General features: G+C 40.6%; 1 protein-coding gene across 2 annotated transcripts; it reads right to left on the bottom strand.

Moving 5' to 3' along the window:
* Positions 1–1,953: 1,953 nt before the first annotated feature.
* On the bottom strand, positions 1,954–14,895 carry heg1 (heart development protein with EGF-like domains 1). Of its 2 annotated transcripts, none has more exons than XM_080290626.1 (14): positions 14,383–14,895; positions 8,358–9,807; positions 7,722–8,227; positions 6,780–6,893; positions 6,459–6,587; positions 6,279–6,355; positions 6,129–6,184; positions 5,620–5,780; positions 4,552–4,686; positions 4,247–4,289; positions 4,125–4,162; positions 3,895–3,982; positions 3,264–3,441; positions 1,954–3,137 (listed from the first exon to the last, which is right to left on the bottom strand). In XM_080290626.1, the coding sequence occupies exons 1-14, from the start codon at positions 14,654–14,656 to the stop codon at positions 2,994–2,996; spliced, it is 3,393 nt and encodes a 1,130-aa protein (XP_080146752.1). In that variant the 5' UTR covers positions 14,657–14,895; the 3' UTR covers positions 1,954–2,993. The 2 variants fall into 2 exon arrangements, with proteins under 2 accessions (XP_080146752.1, XP_080146751.1); XM_080290625.1 differs by having other exon boundaries at positions 5,620–5,795.
* Between the last annotated feature and the right edge of the window lie 1,225 nt (positions 14,896–16,120).

Consider the following 16,120-nt stretch of genomic DNA (forward strand, 5'->3'; position numbering starts at 1 on the left):
GAGTATGTGCTAAGAAAAACATGTGCAGACCACACAGCACAGAACACATAAAGGACTCCTTTAGCGAAGCCAGTGACTCTCACCTAACTGCTGGACCTTTGAAAGGAGAGGGAAATTTCCATTTGCTGCTATTTTCCTTATGTGTTTGCATGGCAGTACCACTGGAATAACAACTGAATTATGGAAACTGCAATGGTATACATAGTACTTTGCAACTTGCGCAGAGATGGTGGTAAAAATGTCATGACATATTGTGAGGTTGTAACTGATGCTGCCAAACGTAACAGAAAATCTTCAAGCAAACACCAAAATCAAGGCTATTATGAAACTCAAGTTGTTACTTGAAGCCTGAGAAGCTTTTTGATCTTTTCTCTATGATCTATACAAAGCAAACAAACCAGTTACATTTCTTGCAATGCTGAAAACAGCAAAAAGGTCCATTAATCATTATTAGAAAAATGATCTTAATGAAAACATTCATAGTGGAGGCAGCAGATCAGTCTCTGTTTTTGACCTTCTTCATAAGAAGCACCAGATTCATACATTCTTAGAAGATGTTCTAAATTACATTCTCAGAATTTACATGTTTTTCAAATGCTCATATAGCTAAAATTTTGATTTTGAGGTTAAATTCAGATGTATTGGTAAAATTGCACCGTATGCAAATTAATAAATTCATTACTAATGAATAAATGCAGAGTGGTTTATAAACACATAGTGAAAGAAAAAGGTGAATTAAGAGGAAACACTCACTCCCCCAAGCAGTCTAGGCCTACTGCAGCGTAACTAAAGGGGGATTCAGGGTAACCTGATCCAACTGTAACTATATGCTTCAGCAAAAAGAAAAGTCTTAAGCCTAACCTTAAAAGTAGAGCAAATTTTTGTCTCTGGAACCCAAACTGGGAGAAATATGTTCTCTTTCCAGTACCCTTTCTGTACACATTTTGGATGAACTGAAGGCTTTTAGAACAGCCCGATAATAATGGTCCATAGCAGTCTAGCTTAGAAGTAATAAATGCATGAACCAATTTTTCAGCATCACTCTGATTCAGGATGTTTCTAATTTTGGAGATATTGCACAAATGCAAGAAAGCAGTCCTAATATTTGTTTAATATGCACATTGAACTGTATTCTGGTCAAAAATAACTCCAGGATTCCTCACATTGTTACTGGGGGCCAAGGTCGTGTCATCCAAGGTAACTGGTTTGACACAGTTTTTGGGGCTGATTACAGTAATCTCACTTTTTATCTGAATTTAGACGCAGTTTCAGTCAAATTTGAAAGTGTCAGTTTTGGAGCAAGGGTTACTTTCTTGGTCGCCACCCTTTTGTCCATGGTGAAAAATCACTTGCTGCGGACAGTGACATTGGTGTTCCAGCATTTCGTGGCAGGGTTAAGCATTGGTGGTTCCTGAAAATCATTTGAGGCTGACAGTCTACCAGACCTTGGCAAAGTGGAGACACATTCAAAACACTCGTATTTATGTGCAGTTGTTTGAACTAGAAATGGCTCCAAGACACCTTCCCAACTTGTGTAAATCTACAATTCTGCTTGTTAGATCTTCACCTTAAGGTATTATGACATCTATGCCCATAATGAGTATATGTAAACTTCTGAGTTTTACATGATAAAGGTTTAAGCACCAAAAAGTTTAGTGCAAATAACAGGACAGTGACTTGAAGGTAAAAATGAAGGTATGCATGACAATATCAGCCAGTGTTAAATGTACTGTTTTAGTATTGAATTTCCAATCATCCCATTTCTTTCAAGTTTAAATTGCTAATTTGTTCTTCTTGGTTCATGGCACAATATTGTACTAAAATGATGCAATGATCATTACTTTTTGGCAGCATAAGAAACAGAAATTAACCTACAGTTGAGTAATATAAAGTGTGCCATTTATCCCGAACATATAGGATTTAAAGGTTTAAAGAATGGAGTCCCAGAGAAAATGCTTTGTAACATTTTTATTTAAATAAGCTCATCTGACTAAAACGCCAGAATCAACACCAAGTTAGAAAACATTCAAATAAAAATAATAATCCACGACAGAAATAGCTAATCATGATACATCTTTACATTCAAATATTTAACAACAGTAACGATACAGATTATTATTCCTCACACACTTTCATTCTTTAACATACACAGGCATACACACACACACAGGCACACACACACATACTTATTTAAAGCCACAGGTTTATCCCTCTAAAGTCAGTGTGTATGTACGAGATGTTATGCTACATGTCATTGATTTGGACATACAAGGAATAAATAAATGTTGGCAACAGACTACAAAGTCATTCCTAAGTTTCTACTGGCATGAAGCTAAACTTCGTTCACCCTTCAGTGGTTTGCTGTTGTCATGTTGAATCAATACTTTACGTAAGAAGATCACAGCATTGGCACACACATGTTAAACGTTCACTTACAGAAACGACATTATCTGTGTTTTTGCATGTCTGCTTGCTACATTTTATTTGTGGTTTATCCCTCCAAAGGATGCTGCATTATTTTTTTTATTGCGTTTTTCCCCATATCTGGTGAGCACAATGGAAACATCGTGAATGCTTTTATTTATCATTAAGCAATTTTGTTCAAGCAAAGCTGCAATGCATTACCAGCCAGCAACAGCATAACTCTGGCAGCAAGAGAGGCAGACACGATGCTAACTGTAATGGATCACCGACCTACACACTGGAGCAAATTAGTATTGGTGGTTGTATGTAAGGCAGGAAAAACACATTAAATACAACATCAGCACGGTGGAAAATGCACGTGTTAACGTGAATGGGCCATGCAAAAACACTGAAACACATTTTACTCGAGAAAATGTGTACGTTTATAATGTGCTGACACACACAAACACGTATTTAGTGTGCAAATAGGGTTTGCACACAGTGACAGAAAACCCATCCTGACAAATCCCAACTGTTAGTATGAAAAAAATGGTACGTTTCTAATAGTTTGCGTGTTCACAGTGGCCCACTCAGAAGTAGTCTCTTCTCCTTGAATCATCACTGATGAAAGATGGGTTCCACTGGGCTGGGTAGATGCATGAATGGCGAGAGCCTGGGAGACCCGGGAAGGGGTACAGGCCATTTCTGTCCAGGTCTGAGTTACGCAAGGCAGGCTGAGGGAAATAACAGAAGAAACAAAAAAAGGACTTTATCATCAACCACACACACAGAGAAACGAAGCCTTAACTTAAACAAGAGACAGAGATATGTGAGAAGCGAGAAATGACATGTTCCCTTACAGAGTAGTAGATATCAGTCATCTGTAGCAGGTTTTTTGTGCTGCCGTTCTCTTGCATCTCTATTGTCTCTCTCCCCCACTCCATGGATATCCGGTTATTTTTAGGGAAGTCTGCGTACGGGGACATCTGCAAGTCTCCACTTTTAAAGATGATCTTATTGATGTCATTTTTGTCTTTCCTGAAAGATTCCACATTGAAAAAACTTAAACTTGATGGGTTTTTGTTTATAAATATAGCCTGTATATAAAAGATGGATGTAGCCACCATGATGGAAGTCTCTACTTGAGTATTTTTCCTTTTTTTTTTAAAACTCAGATGTCATGAGGATCTAGTATTCCCTGAATTTTGTGCTTTTCTGACTCTAAATGGGGCCATTTAGATGTCTTCACCACAAATTCATCAAGAATATACCTGCTGAGGTTATAAATTGAGCAGAAAGACCTTTTGACTTCTACAGACTTTTTGCAATAGGAGGCCTCACCTCCTATTAATCATTAAAAGAGTGTTATTTTATGGCACTTCCACATTAAGCCCAACTTTTACATACAGATTGGGTTTATAATATAAAATAATATTATCGGGCAATATTCATTACATTTACTTTCTTGAATTAACAATAAAGCAAACTTACTTGCAGCAAGTGACAATGAGAGCAATGACAAGGATGAGGAGCAGGGCGCCCCCTGCAGGTGACACTACCACTGCAATCAGCTTGTAAACTGCAATTGCAAATAGAAACACCGTAAATATTATTCTTATTACAGTTAAAAAATAACACAAAATTACACTTAAGAAATTTAGCACATTTAAAGATATAAGAAATTCTATTTAAGATGAATATGATCGGTGGGCTTCACTTACAATTTCCACAGTTGAATCCTCCAAAACCAAACATGCATCTGAAATAAAGAAATGGAACCTTCAGTTGCCTTGAATATTTTCAGAAAACAGTACTGACAAGAAACAAAAGGAAGCAAACTTACGGGACACAGGTGCCATTTTCTAGTTTTAAGCCATCTCCACATTCTGAAACAAGACATTTTGTTCAGTGACTTGAAAGAACACAGTTTGGTAAGTAGGTTTCAAAGGCCTGGCCAGTGCTGTTTTATTCATTTTTGGCTTCCTCAGTCAAATTCTCATATAACGTGTAGCAGTCAAATTTTAGGGGAAACTGGAGATATTTTGAGACATTAATTTCCTTGATTTAACTTTTTCATTTGACTTCTCTCAGGTTGGTGACTCAAACAAAAATGCACATGTGGCAACATGTAAATAAAGAAGAGCTTACCTAAGCAGTACAAATCGTCAGGATTGTGTTTGTAGTATCCCTCACGGCACTGGCAGCACGCGATACCACTGGTGTCCGTGCAGCTGGAGCGCTCTTCATCACACTGGGTTTTCTGAGCCGCACAAAGACTCTCCGCTGGAACACAGTGCGGGCAGAATTAATCTCAGCTATAAAAATCTGATCATAAAACACAATTTTTGTTAATAGTTCCCCTTTGTTTCATTGAAAAATGAATAATTTTGACATGCAGAGCTTGTACAGTATATTTTAGCATTTAGAGGCACAGCACCAGTGTCCTGTGACATGATTATACAATTACCGGTAGTGTCATGTTGTGAAATGAAGCTGTTATATGATGCTTTGAAGTTTCTGGCTTATACACATGCAAAGCTTTTTACATCACGCCACAGTTCATTAAATGTTTTTATGGCTAAATTCTGCCCTCTGGTGGTTGAAATTAGACTGCCCTAAATAAAGTTTACAATAAGACGTGTTCACACGTCTTATTGTAAACATCATTATTGTGTTTCTGTTGCATCAATAGAACTTCGTTTTGAGGCAGCTGAAGTTGCAGATGTTGCAGACTTTGTAAAGTTACTTTGATGTTAACAAAGTTTTACACGACAGGGCACTTAGATCATCCAACCATAGGCTCCTAGCACAACCTAGGACTCGAATGAAGTCGAGAGGCGACCGGGCCTTTGCATCCGTGGCACCCAGACTCTGGAATAACCTCCCCGTTCATATTCGCACTGCCGAGTCTATCCAGTCTTTTAAATTACGTCTTAAAACTTGTTTTTTTACTTTGGCTTTTGATTCTGTCTAGTTGGCTGTTTTAGCTTGTTGCGTTGTTACCTATTGTTTGTTGTCCTCTTCTATTGTTTGTTTTAACTGTCTCATGTTTTTATTGACTGTGAAGCACTATGGTCAACACTGTTGTTTTTAATATGTGCTATATAAATAAATTTTGATTTGATTTGATTTGAAGAGCAGTTGGAAAAACGATTTAATTAATTAAAACAAACACAGTTAATGATTTCCACTGAGATTTCTGGCTATCACACTCACCGTGGTAAGTGAGCTTGTATTTCAGGACCACCTGGCAGTGGGCTAATGCGGAGCTGCAGGTTTTGAGAGACATCTGGATTCTGTTGTTGACCTCAGTGGTTGTCACATTAGCGGAGGTGGAAAACGTGTTAGCAACCATGACACTAACACCATCCTTCTCTCTATGGGGAGGAGATCTGAGGTCAATATGGAGAATTTGTTGGTGTTGTAAATAACAAGAAAACAAGGTTCTAATAGATAAGAGAGATCCCTTTTAACTAGCTAAGTTTTAGCATCATCAAAAGAAGAAGAAGAAGAAATGTCAAAAATGCAGATCTTTGAAGTAGAATGACGAAAAACTGAGAAACAAGTAGACTTGCACTGGAAACATTACCTTATAGGATTGTAATTGAAAGATTCGTTTTTTCTGAGGTTACTAACAATAATTACAACCACTTTCTTTAATTGCATATTTTAAATATATATCAAAAAATACAGAAAATGTGCAGAAATTCAATGCAAAAACGTACTGCTTGGTCACTGTTGAGCGCCTGTAACCTGGGTAGTCAGAGAGTGAAACATTGAACTGCAGGAAAGACAAAAACAGGAGCATGTATAAGATATAATGCACGTAAGCTTAGTGAAGCACAGAATATGCAGTGACGCGAACTGCCTCTCACCAGCTTGATGATCTGTCTTTGGATATCAGAGTTATGTAGTGATCCGTTGGCACTGATAGTGCAGAGAAATGTCTTAGCTATTAAGGGGGGAAAACAGTGTGAATTAAAAAACATAAAAGGCCTCTGAGAAAATAACTTTGACTGGAGAAAAAAACAAACTCTAATGTCCTTTTTCTTTACCTCGGCTGCATGTGCGTCCATCTTCAAGGTCAAAGCCCAGCGGGCATTCACAGCTGAATGAGCCATTCGTGTTAACGCACGTGGAGCCTTTGGGGCAGGGTTCTTGCTTTTGCTTACACTCATCAATATCTAAACACACAGGTGTAACAATATTATATTTGGGAAGGATTTCACCAAACTTTTACACCCTTATCACACTCTCTAAAAAGGGGTTGATGCAACATTTCATGCATTTTGTTTTTTGAAAGACAAAACATGGAAAAACACACATAGTACCAATATTGTTTTTAAACTGTTGGGTAGAAGAGCAGAAGAGCTCACCCTTGTTGCAGGTCCGTCCCGTCCATCCTTGCTGACAGCTACACCTGAACGCATCCGGTTCATCACCCATACAAATCCCTTCATTGTTACAAGGGTTGGACACACAGGGGTTTCCTAAAATTTACGAGTAGATAGAGGGTGTGTTAGCATTAATCAGGGAAAATAGCATCCTTAAAAAAGCTTCGGTTTGACCTTTTAGGGCATGCGGTTTCACTCTGACCTGTCATCCATCCTCCTATGTGCAGTTTTATCTCTGTTATGCAAAGTCTATTATATTTGATAGATGATTTTTTGAGACTTCTACAACTAATTTCCATATTTTTCTGCTTCTGTAAAAGATTCATTGTTCCAAGTAGTGAATTCATCCAATCAGAAAGAAAGATCAGTGCAGAATACCAGACCCATTCACTGGGAGCGGCACGTTAAAAGCATTTCACACAAGTGCATCACTTGAAAATTCATCAGCAAATTCTTGAGACAAGAGAGAACAAATCCGTTCAACAGCATCTCATTGTGAAGAAGAGTCCAAGTTATGTGTATTCATCATTGTTATGTCAGTGGTACTTTTTATTTTATTGCTTAGGACGGCTGCAATCCTCTAACTGCCACCACAGAAAAGTAAAGACTGCTTTTCAGTAAATTAATCTGTCAATAAATTAAGGTTGAACTCTTTTTTGCTTTATTGCAACATGCAAGAAATCAGCTAATGCCATCTACTCAGATTATTAGTCACGTTCATGACCAGGAAGCACAGTGTTTGGGGAATATTAGAACCTGTGATACACTGAATCGTTATTGCACAATCCTCTATTAGTTATAGTAAGAAGAAAACATGCAAATATGAAGAGCAACTCATACAAGAACACGATAAATACACATTTCTGCTCTGAAAACTGAATAATAAGTCCCGTCATTTGAAGAGAAAGAAGCTGACTAACTCACTTGGAGGTGGAGGTGGTGGTGGTGGACTGGTGTGCTGAAAATCAGGGGGTGGTGTTGTGACCGCCAGCTCTGTAGGACCTCTGTCTGTCTGATTCCTAGTGGTGTGCAGAGCTTCCGTACTCTTGGTTGGGGTACTGTGGGTGTAGGTTGTAGTGATGGATTTGCTGTGAGCTGTGGTGACTCTGCTAGTTCCCGTGCTTGTTTCGATCTGCAGGGTGGTGACATTAGTGGGGTCAGACATCCCAGTCACGGGGCCCTCCGTGTGCCTGGGTGGCGCACGTTGGGTCGGTTGCGCTGCCAGAGTGGAGGCTACCGTGGAGGACGAACTGTATAGGACAGTGGCACTGGTAGGGGACTGTAGAGGAGAGCTAGTCACGGTGCTAGTCAACCTTGCGGATGAAGTTGGAACTAGAGGAGGTGTGGTAATAGCCTCAGTGGAGGTTGTGGTGCTGGTGGTGGTGCTGAAAGCGGTTGATATGATAGGGTTTTCTTCTGTTATCTGCGATCTGACGAAGAGAAAAATTAAACCTCAAGTCAAATGAAATCAAGTTCTGCTTCTACCTTCTTTAAAGGTACAGACTTTAAAAACTTCAAATTATTATTAATATTCATCAATATTCTTTTTTTTTAGCATACCTTTCTGTAACAGTGGCAGGTGAGGTGATGAGGAAGACGTTAGTACCCAGTGGTGGCATATCTGTCAGAGACTGATTTGTTTCAGACGTACTACTACTGACAGTAGAGGGCACTGCAGTCAGACCCAAGTCGACATTTCCCTCTCTGGTCTGCGATGAAAGCCCCTCAGTGCCACTCTGAGTGCTAGAACTGTGGTCTCCAGTTGAAAACTCTGTAGACGCTCCAGAACTAGAGCCCAAGCCTTGCTCTGTTCCTGAAATATTGGTGGGACCTCCTGCAGGTGAGGTGAAAGGAGGCGTAGAGGAAAATGACATTTGAGATTGGTCAGTGCTGGGCTCTGTCACCCTGATAGATGACGTTGAGTCAGACGGCTCTTCTGATGTCGACGTGTGCTGTTGTTCGGTGGCATTGGGATGTCCAGTAATACTCTGGGTTCCACTGGAACTTGCTGGGCTCCCAGTTTCTGAAAACACTCCTTTGAACGAGTCGGTCACGTCCCTTCCAGTAATCCCTGTGGACGGGGCACTGTGGGTGTAGTTCTCAGTCTCTGTCGACTTAGGAGAAATACCCCAAGTGGAAGGAGGCTGACGGGAGTTGGAGTCTTCTGTAAAGGCAGATGAGGTGGTGTTGCTGGAGGAGGAGGTAACAGACAGCAAGGTCCTCTCCCCAGCTCGGCTGGTGGTGGTGTAGGTGCTGTCGGTGAGGACGTCTGTGTGGGAGGCTGTGGCATCCCCCATTTGGAGAGTAGTGTCTGGGTTGTCTTGGAGTAGGTGGCCCTCCTCTGTAAACACCTGGGGCCTATCCTCCTCTGACACAACATAAGAGATACCTGACGTCTTGTCTGTGTAAGTCATGTCCTTCCAGTCCCTGCTGCTGCTGCTGTCCTTCCAGTCCCTGCTGTTGCTGCTGCTGCTGCTGGTGCTGCTGCTGGTGCTGCTGCTGCTGCTGCTGTCCTTCCAGTCCCTGCTGTTGCTGTCGCTGCTGCTGCTGATGCTGCTGTCCTTCCAGTCCCTGCTGTTGCTGCTGCTGCTGCTGGTGCTGCTGCTGCTGCTGCTGTCCTTCCAGTCCCTGCTGTTGCTGCTGCTGCTGCTGGTGCTGCTGCTGCTGCTGCTGCTGCTGCTGCTGTCCTTCCAGTCCCTGCTGTTGCTGCTGCTGCTGCTGGTGCTGGTGCTGCTGCTGCTGCTGGTGCTGCTGCTGCTGCTGCTGTCCTTCCAGTCCCTGCTGTTGCTGTCGCTGCTGCTGCTGATGCTGCTGTCCTTCCAGTCCCTGCTGTTGCTGTCGCTGCTGCTGCTGCTGCTGATGCTGCTGTCCTTCCAGTCCCTGCTGTTGCTGCTGCTGCTGGCCTCAGTGGCAGTTACAAAGTTGGAGGTAAGTGGCTCAGTAGACAGTGGATTTGCAGTCTCTATAGACCCACTGCTTGTTTCTGTAATGGACTGTGTCTGGTCTGTGCCTAGGAATAGAGAAAAAGATCACATTAGTAAATATTCACCAATATAAAATCATACACTTTTGAATCAGTTATGAACATTTTTAAAGATTTTCTATCATTAAGGAGGTCCAGTTAAGGCATGTTAAAATGTTACTTTAACCTCCTAGGACCTGGTGTCCACATATGTGAACATCACATTTTGGGTTATTTAGACTAAAATACTCAATTTTGCTCTACAAGGGCCTGATATCCACTTACGAGGACATTATACCGTAACTGTTCTATCGAAATTTTAAACGAATATCCTCATATGTGGCTCTCATTTTTCTTAGAAACAAAAATCAGGTAAAAAAAAAAATCTGGTAATTCTTTGTTTTTACATTCATCAGGTCCCAATATGCCCAAATATCAAAGAGAAAGTAAAAATGCATGCCGTGGAAGAGTTCGGGTCTTAGGAGGTTAAATCAGGGGTGTTAAATATAAGGCCTGGGGGCCAGAATGACTTCAATTTGGCATAAACCTTGGACTTTTGACTGTATTTGTACAAGTTTTACAGCTTTTCCTACTGATAAAAACCTATCCCAACAACAAAGTAATTAATTACTAGAGTTAAAATTAGGACAATAAAATTACAAAAAGTTATTTTTTCACCAATAACTATTGAAATTCCTGGGCTGTATGCAGCCCACCATGTAAAATGAGTTTGACATCCCTGTTTTAAATGATCTGGTAGTGATTTATTGGTAGTCACTGGACAAAATGAAGTCTGTTGTGCCACATACGCCAACTCTTGAGAAATGAATATGCACTGGCTTTCTCCTTTTCTACCATATACAGCTGGTAACTTCATGAAATTTGGCTTTGCACTGCTGCAGCCACCTAAAAATTTAAAGGCAATCTTTTTTTAAATATATACCAGCATCCTTCATCACTAGACTCAAAAGAGTGTTGCTGTACTCGCCTATATGTTGTACTTTACCTCCACCAGAGGGTGTTATCCCCGTCTCGCCTGTACAGTCTATAGTCAGAGACAAAATGCTGTCAGAATTTAACTTGCAGCATGGGCAATGCTTTTGGGTGGAGAACAACTGGCAGCCAACTTGTCTACTCTAACAATGGCTTGAAGTCCTAAATATGGTGGGGACTGTCTCTGTTGGGAATCAGCCATTTCCTTCCTAAAGCTGAGCGAGCACAAGGAACTGGCAGAAAGCTGTCACAGTGGATCTGGGTGTGTGCTCATATTCAGTCTTTTTTAGTCTGTGTGAAAACTGCTAAGTCATAAAAACTCCCAAAACACTACCACTAAAGGGGAAGAGAATGACTTTTAAAGTAGTGACTGTTGTTTTAAACACTTTTTTTCCCCCCAGGCATGTCCTTTTTACAGCTGACAGTAGAGCTAGAAAGGAACCAACAGCAGAGAGCAAGCGGGATGACATCCAGCAAAGTCTCCAGCTTGAATAATTCTCGCAAGGTTACAGTTTCCAAACATCCAAGATAATCTGAGCTTGTCCAGCACCTCTGGCCACATGTAAATAATTCATGTTCAACACATGTCAAACATTTCAGCATTCAGTTATCTATTTACACATCCAACACACGGGGGCTTAAAATTATTTTTAGCACCAACTGCTTGATAAGATGACGGCTGAACTGGGTTTCCATGTTTGTTACTGACTTTGCCTGCTGCTTGGCAGCGGTTAAACCTTTGTTTCCCTTGCAGAAAATACACTCAAAGGATTGCCTATTTTGGGAGCAGGTAGGTTTTTTCCCCCCATTTGAGAATGTTTTGATTCTGAAAAGCTTAGAGTTGCTCAACTTGAATCCCAAAGATGGATAGAAGAGTTAAAGCATCAGAAGTACTTAAGCAATGTGAGACAGATAGGCAAAAAAAAGACCTCTCTCACTCTTTATCCCTATCTTTGTGCAGTGCTGTCTTACAGCTTATCTGGCTGCTGTCCTGGAACAACACCACTCTTGAGATGAGTGTCAGTGCCACCAGCAGACAACATCCAGAACCAATGAAAAGGAGGGTTCAACAGCTAAACAGCCAGTCCACTGGGAGTCTAAGGGGAGAACTGGGCCACCAGACTCTATTTTTCCCTCTCACTTCCTCTGCATGTGTCTCTCTTATTATTTCATTTTCTCTCTCTGGATACCGTCTGGGCAACAAAACTCAGACAGGAACGTGGTGTTGGCAGCAAATGACAGACACTCCCAGATCCTCAGCTACTATCTATCTCTTAACTGTTAACACAGTTGTAACTGCAGTCTTTTAACATCTGTTCCACTTCAGAAGCTCTATGGCTCGCATATTAATTCAAGCAAATGAAATGCCTTTTGCATATTAAAGACCCTCAGATGACACCACAGTAGTGCTTTGAATAGACTGGCTTATACTCATTATGCAGGCCAAAGAGGGCAGCCAAGATGATCTTGCTAGGGTCATTGAATAAACATTAAGTGAGGAAAGTGAATCATTTCAGCCTCATCTTTCCTTTGCAGCATCTACGAAAATCCTGAACTTTATTTATACTGCAAAATGGAAGTGTGTGCAACTTTAAGAATCAAGAATTTTATCAACATAATGATTAAAAATATCTCTTAAATTCAAAGAAGCACGTGCGCTATAGTGCAACATTTGAGGTATCCTATTACCATGGAGACAAATCTTTTAAGTGTTTATTACATAGTGTGTAATTTCTGATTCTTACTTTGTACACTATATATAGTAGTTTATATAGTAATTAAGCAAAAGTTGCATTTGTAGTTGTAAAGTTGAAAGTTTGTTGAAGTTTAAGGGCAAAACTATCAAAATAAAATGACGTAGTCATCGGTCCAGCCATTACTGGATGTTTTATGGTACATTATTATGCGTGATACTGGCTGTGATATTAAATATTATTTTCACATATGCCCCAGCATCAAAACCCTCCTTCTTCCCGCTGGCAGGAGTGTAGCTTAAACCAGCTGTGGTAGAGAAGAAATGTTCTTCCAGCACAGCAGCGTTATGCTTAAACCCTTCATTTAAGGGATAAGAGTATTATCAGCTCTGCAAAGTAGAAATATCAGAAGTTAAAGTCCTTTCTCTATCTTTTATTGCTTTGAGTCAGTATGGCAATAATTCAGGAATTTTATGAGGCATGCTTTTCTTCTTATAGTACGATGGATGATGTTTGGCTTTGTGCACAGGAAATCAGACCCAAATTCTAGTTCTTTCATCCAAACTTCTGAAGGTAGTCATGGAGTGCTTAGGATGTGGATTCCCTCCTCCTCTTGCACCAAATGCTCTAAATACTTCAACTGCAGGTTCCTCTGTATTAGTAACGTCTCTCCCAAGCAAAAAGTAGCACGCTTCAGCTCTCATGCTCTCATTCCTGTCCAGACGAACTGCATGTTTAGGATTGTTTAATACTGCAGCATAAATGAGTGTCATACAGCAGTTTAACCACTGGATGCTCGGGTCCAGGTGGGTATAAGCCGATGAACAAATGTTACGGCTTTCAACACCTCCTGCTAAACAGGAAGCCAGCACCTGTAGTATTACATCAAGTTCGAATGCAGATAAGATGTGACGAGTGATAACCTCGTCAGTAGATTATCCAGTGTTTACTAAGCATTGAGCGAATGCATCTGTTCTGATAACCTCGTCAATTTTTAAAGCTGTCACAGTTCATGGCAAATACTCTGTTTACCTACAGTGGTGAGACTTGAACTTGTGTAATGGTCTGAAGGAGCTCCAGGAGTTGAATATGAGCCCCAAACTATTAGCTTTAGGGCCTCATTCCTGATAACACTAATCTCAAGATCTTTGGGTTTTGAACCAGTGGTTGTACACAACAGGGAACTTGAAATGAAAGTAAATGTGGTAAAATAGTTTTTGTTTTTTAAACCGTTATAACACCAGTCAATAGATATACATTACTTCAGCTCTATACTGTTTGCCGTTGGCAAAGCAGCTTATGAAAATTAATTCTAGCAGCCTTTCTAAACACAATTTCACAAAATACATATAAATATAAGTGTGTGAATGTGTGTTTGAATGGGTGGATGACTGAATGTAGTGTAAAGTGCTTTGGGGTCCATAGGGACTAAGTAAAGCGCTATACAAATACAGGCCATTTACTATTTACCAAATACCATTTCTTAAAGTGGGAAAAGCATCTAACTTGCATGTGTGTAAAAGTTTTGATGGTCATAAACACATCTACAAGAGCCATTTCAGGATGGGATTAGAAAATAGGCTTTGGGACAGTTATAGTGAGGCATATTTCTGGAATACTGCACACCTGGCTAAACCTGGCACACATGCACGATGAAACTAAGCACGTGTTATTATTTCATTTTCAAAAATAAAACAATACACAACACAGTCACAAATAACCGAAATGGAAACTTTGTGTTTAGACATTTTTCTTTTAAAATCATACTTGTCAATAATAGAAGACCACTAACTTACAAAATAATGTTGGAGGATCTCAAATGAACTTTTATGGATCCTTTTTTGTTACCTCACTTCAACAGGCCGAAATGAAAAGGAGATCTTTTCAATCATTGTGCAGCACTTGCCACTGCAGGCCTCACACTCGGAGCTCTTACCGAAGTTTCCAGCAGTAGCAGCGTGAGTTTCTGCAGCGTGCCTGAGCAGGAGGTTTCTCTGTGATGGTGTTAAAGTCTCGCTGGAGTATGAATTTGAAGTTGCGCTGTTTTCCATGCTTCTGACTTCATCCGTGGCCACCGAGTCATCCAGTGCTGGAGTTGCCGTATTCGTGCTGTTGTTACTGGGGGTCCCAGCCCGGAGGGGCCCCGGCAGACCCAGATGAAGGACCAGAAGAGACAAACCGAGGACGTGATTCAAAAACCACGTTTCCATGATTTTTTCAAGACCCCCCAAAACGGTCGCCGATAGTTTCCGTGAAGTCGAGTGAATGTCGGAGAGTCTCCCGGGGACACCATGGGAGGAGCGCTTCGGCGTTTAGTGAAGTTTTAATGGGAAATGAATAAATCCTGGTAAAGGTCCGGAGGAGATCCGCAGCTCAGGCGGCGGGGAGCGGAAGATAACAGAGCCGAGGCAGCAGCCTGTTATCTCAGCCCGGGCTCCTCCTCCTCCCCGCACACACACACACACACACACTGAGAGTCCCGTTACTGAGCCCAGTAGCGCCTGTGTTGTCTGCAGGTGTCGGAAGCTTTGCCCATAAATACTTTCCTTTTCAAGCCACAGAAGACGTGAAGTTTTTAAGAGCTGTTAGTTACTCACATCACCGAATAATCCCTCTACTCTGAGTGTTACGGTAGCCTATCATTACCTGCTGATAATAACCTGTAATCACAGGCTATAGTTGTAAAAATCACTTCTGTTGTTATATAGAGTCTTAACCACAAAGACACCCATCTCTCTCTCTATTTTTTAAAATATTATTTTATTGTTTATTAGTTCGTATCTTGCGATTTATTTCCCCACGGAACTTTTCTTTTCATCATTCAAAACCCTCATATGTTGGCTTTCCAGTTTTCTGTTAGTGCAATCACGTCACAGCAGGTTTTAAAAAAGTGAAAAAATCACGTGGAATTCTCTCAGTAGGTCAGTCCATCTGCTGCAAGAATCCTTGGTCTTCATGTTTACTGCTTAGTTACTCTTTTGTGACTCAGACTGTATGTTTGTAGTCATTGTCAAGCTTTAGAATGAGCTTGTATATACATATCCACAGCACATTCCACTTTTCCAGACATTAAATATTTCTATTTTAGGTAGAGCCAGACTGAACTACCGGGCAGACGTTCATGTGCTCTGGTTGGGATCAGAGGAACATCTGGGGGAATTGGAGTTCGTTTTATGGGTAGAATAACAGATAACTCTTTAGGTGACAAACATTATTTATAGCACATTTTATTCCAAGGGAAACTGTAATTAATATGTACTATTCTGCAGTTCATTTGTTCATTTTTAGGCTATTAAGCAACAAAAAAAAAGAGAGAAACATGCATAAATTTGTCTTGACATATAACTGATTGTAAACATAATCAGCCTCTCAAACCAGTGCTGTGCAACACACATTGTTGGAACTTTTGCTTCAGTGACTTTGGTGGTTGGTGCAAACAAAGCAAGCAAACAAATGAAAGATTGTAATTTAATGCACTTTCACCAAACCACAATATTATTATTATTTTTTTATCTTCTGCAGACATTATGCTCTAATCTCATTCCTGCATGACACAAAGCCCAAACATCCTGTAGGTCCAAAAGTGAGTAGAGTTTAGTCCTGTCTCCATCGTGTATTTAATTCCCACTGCTCACATTTCAAGCCATTGTGCATCAACTGAAAGTCACTAACTT

This window comes from Astatotilapia calliptera, chromosome 16 (assembly GCF_964374335.1).
Source record: "Astatotilapia calliptera chromosome 16, fAstCal68.1, whole genome shotgun sequence".
Classification (NCBI taxonomy): domain Eukaryota; kingdom Metazoa; phylum Chordata; class Actinopteri; order Cichliformes; family Cichlidae; genus Astatotilapia; species Astatotilapia calliptera.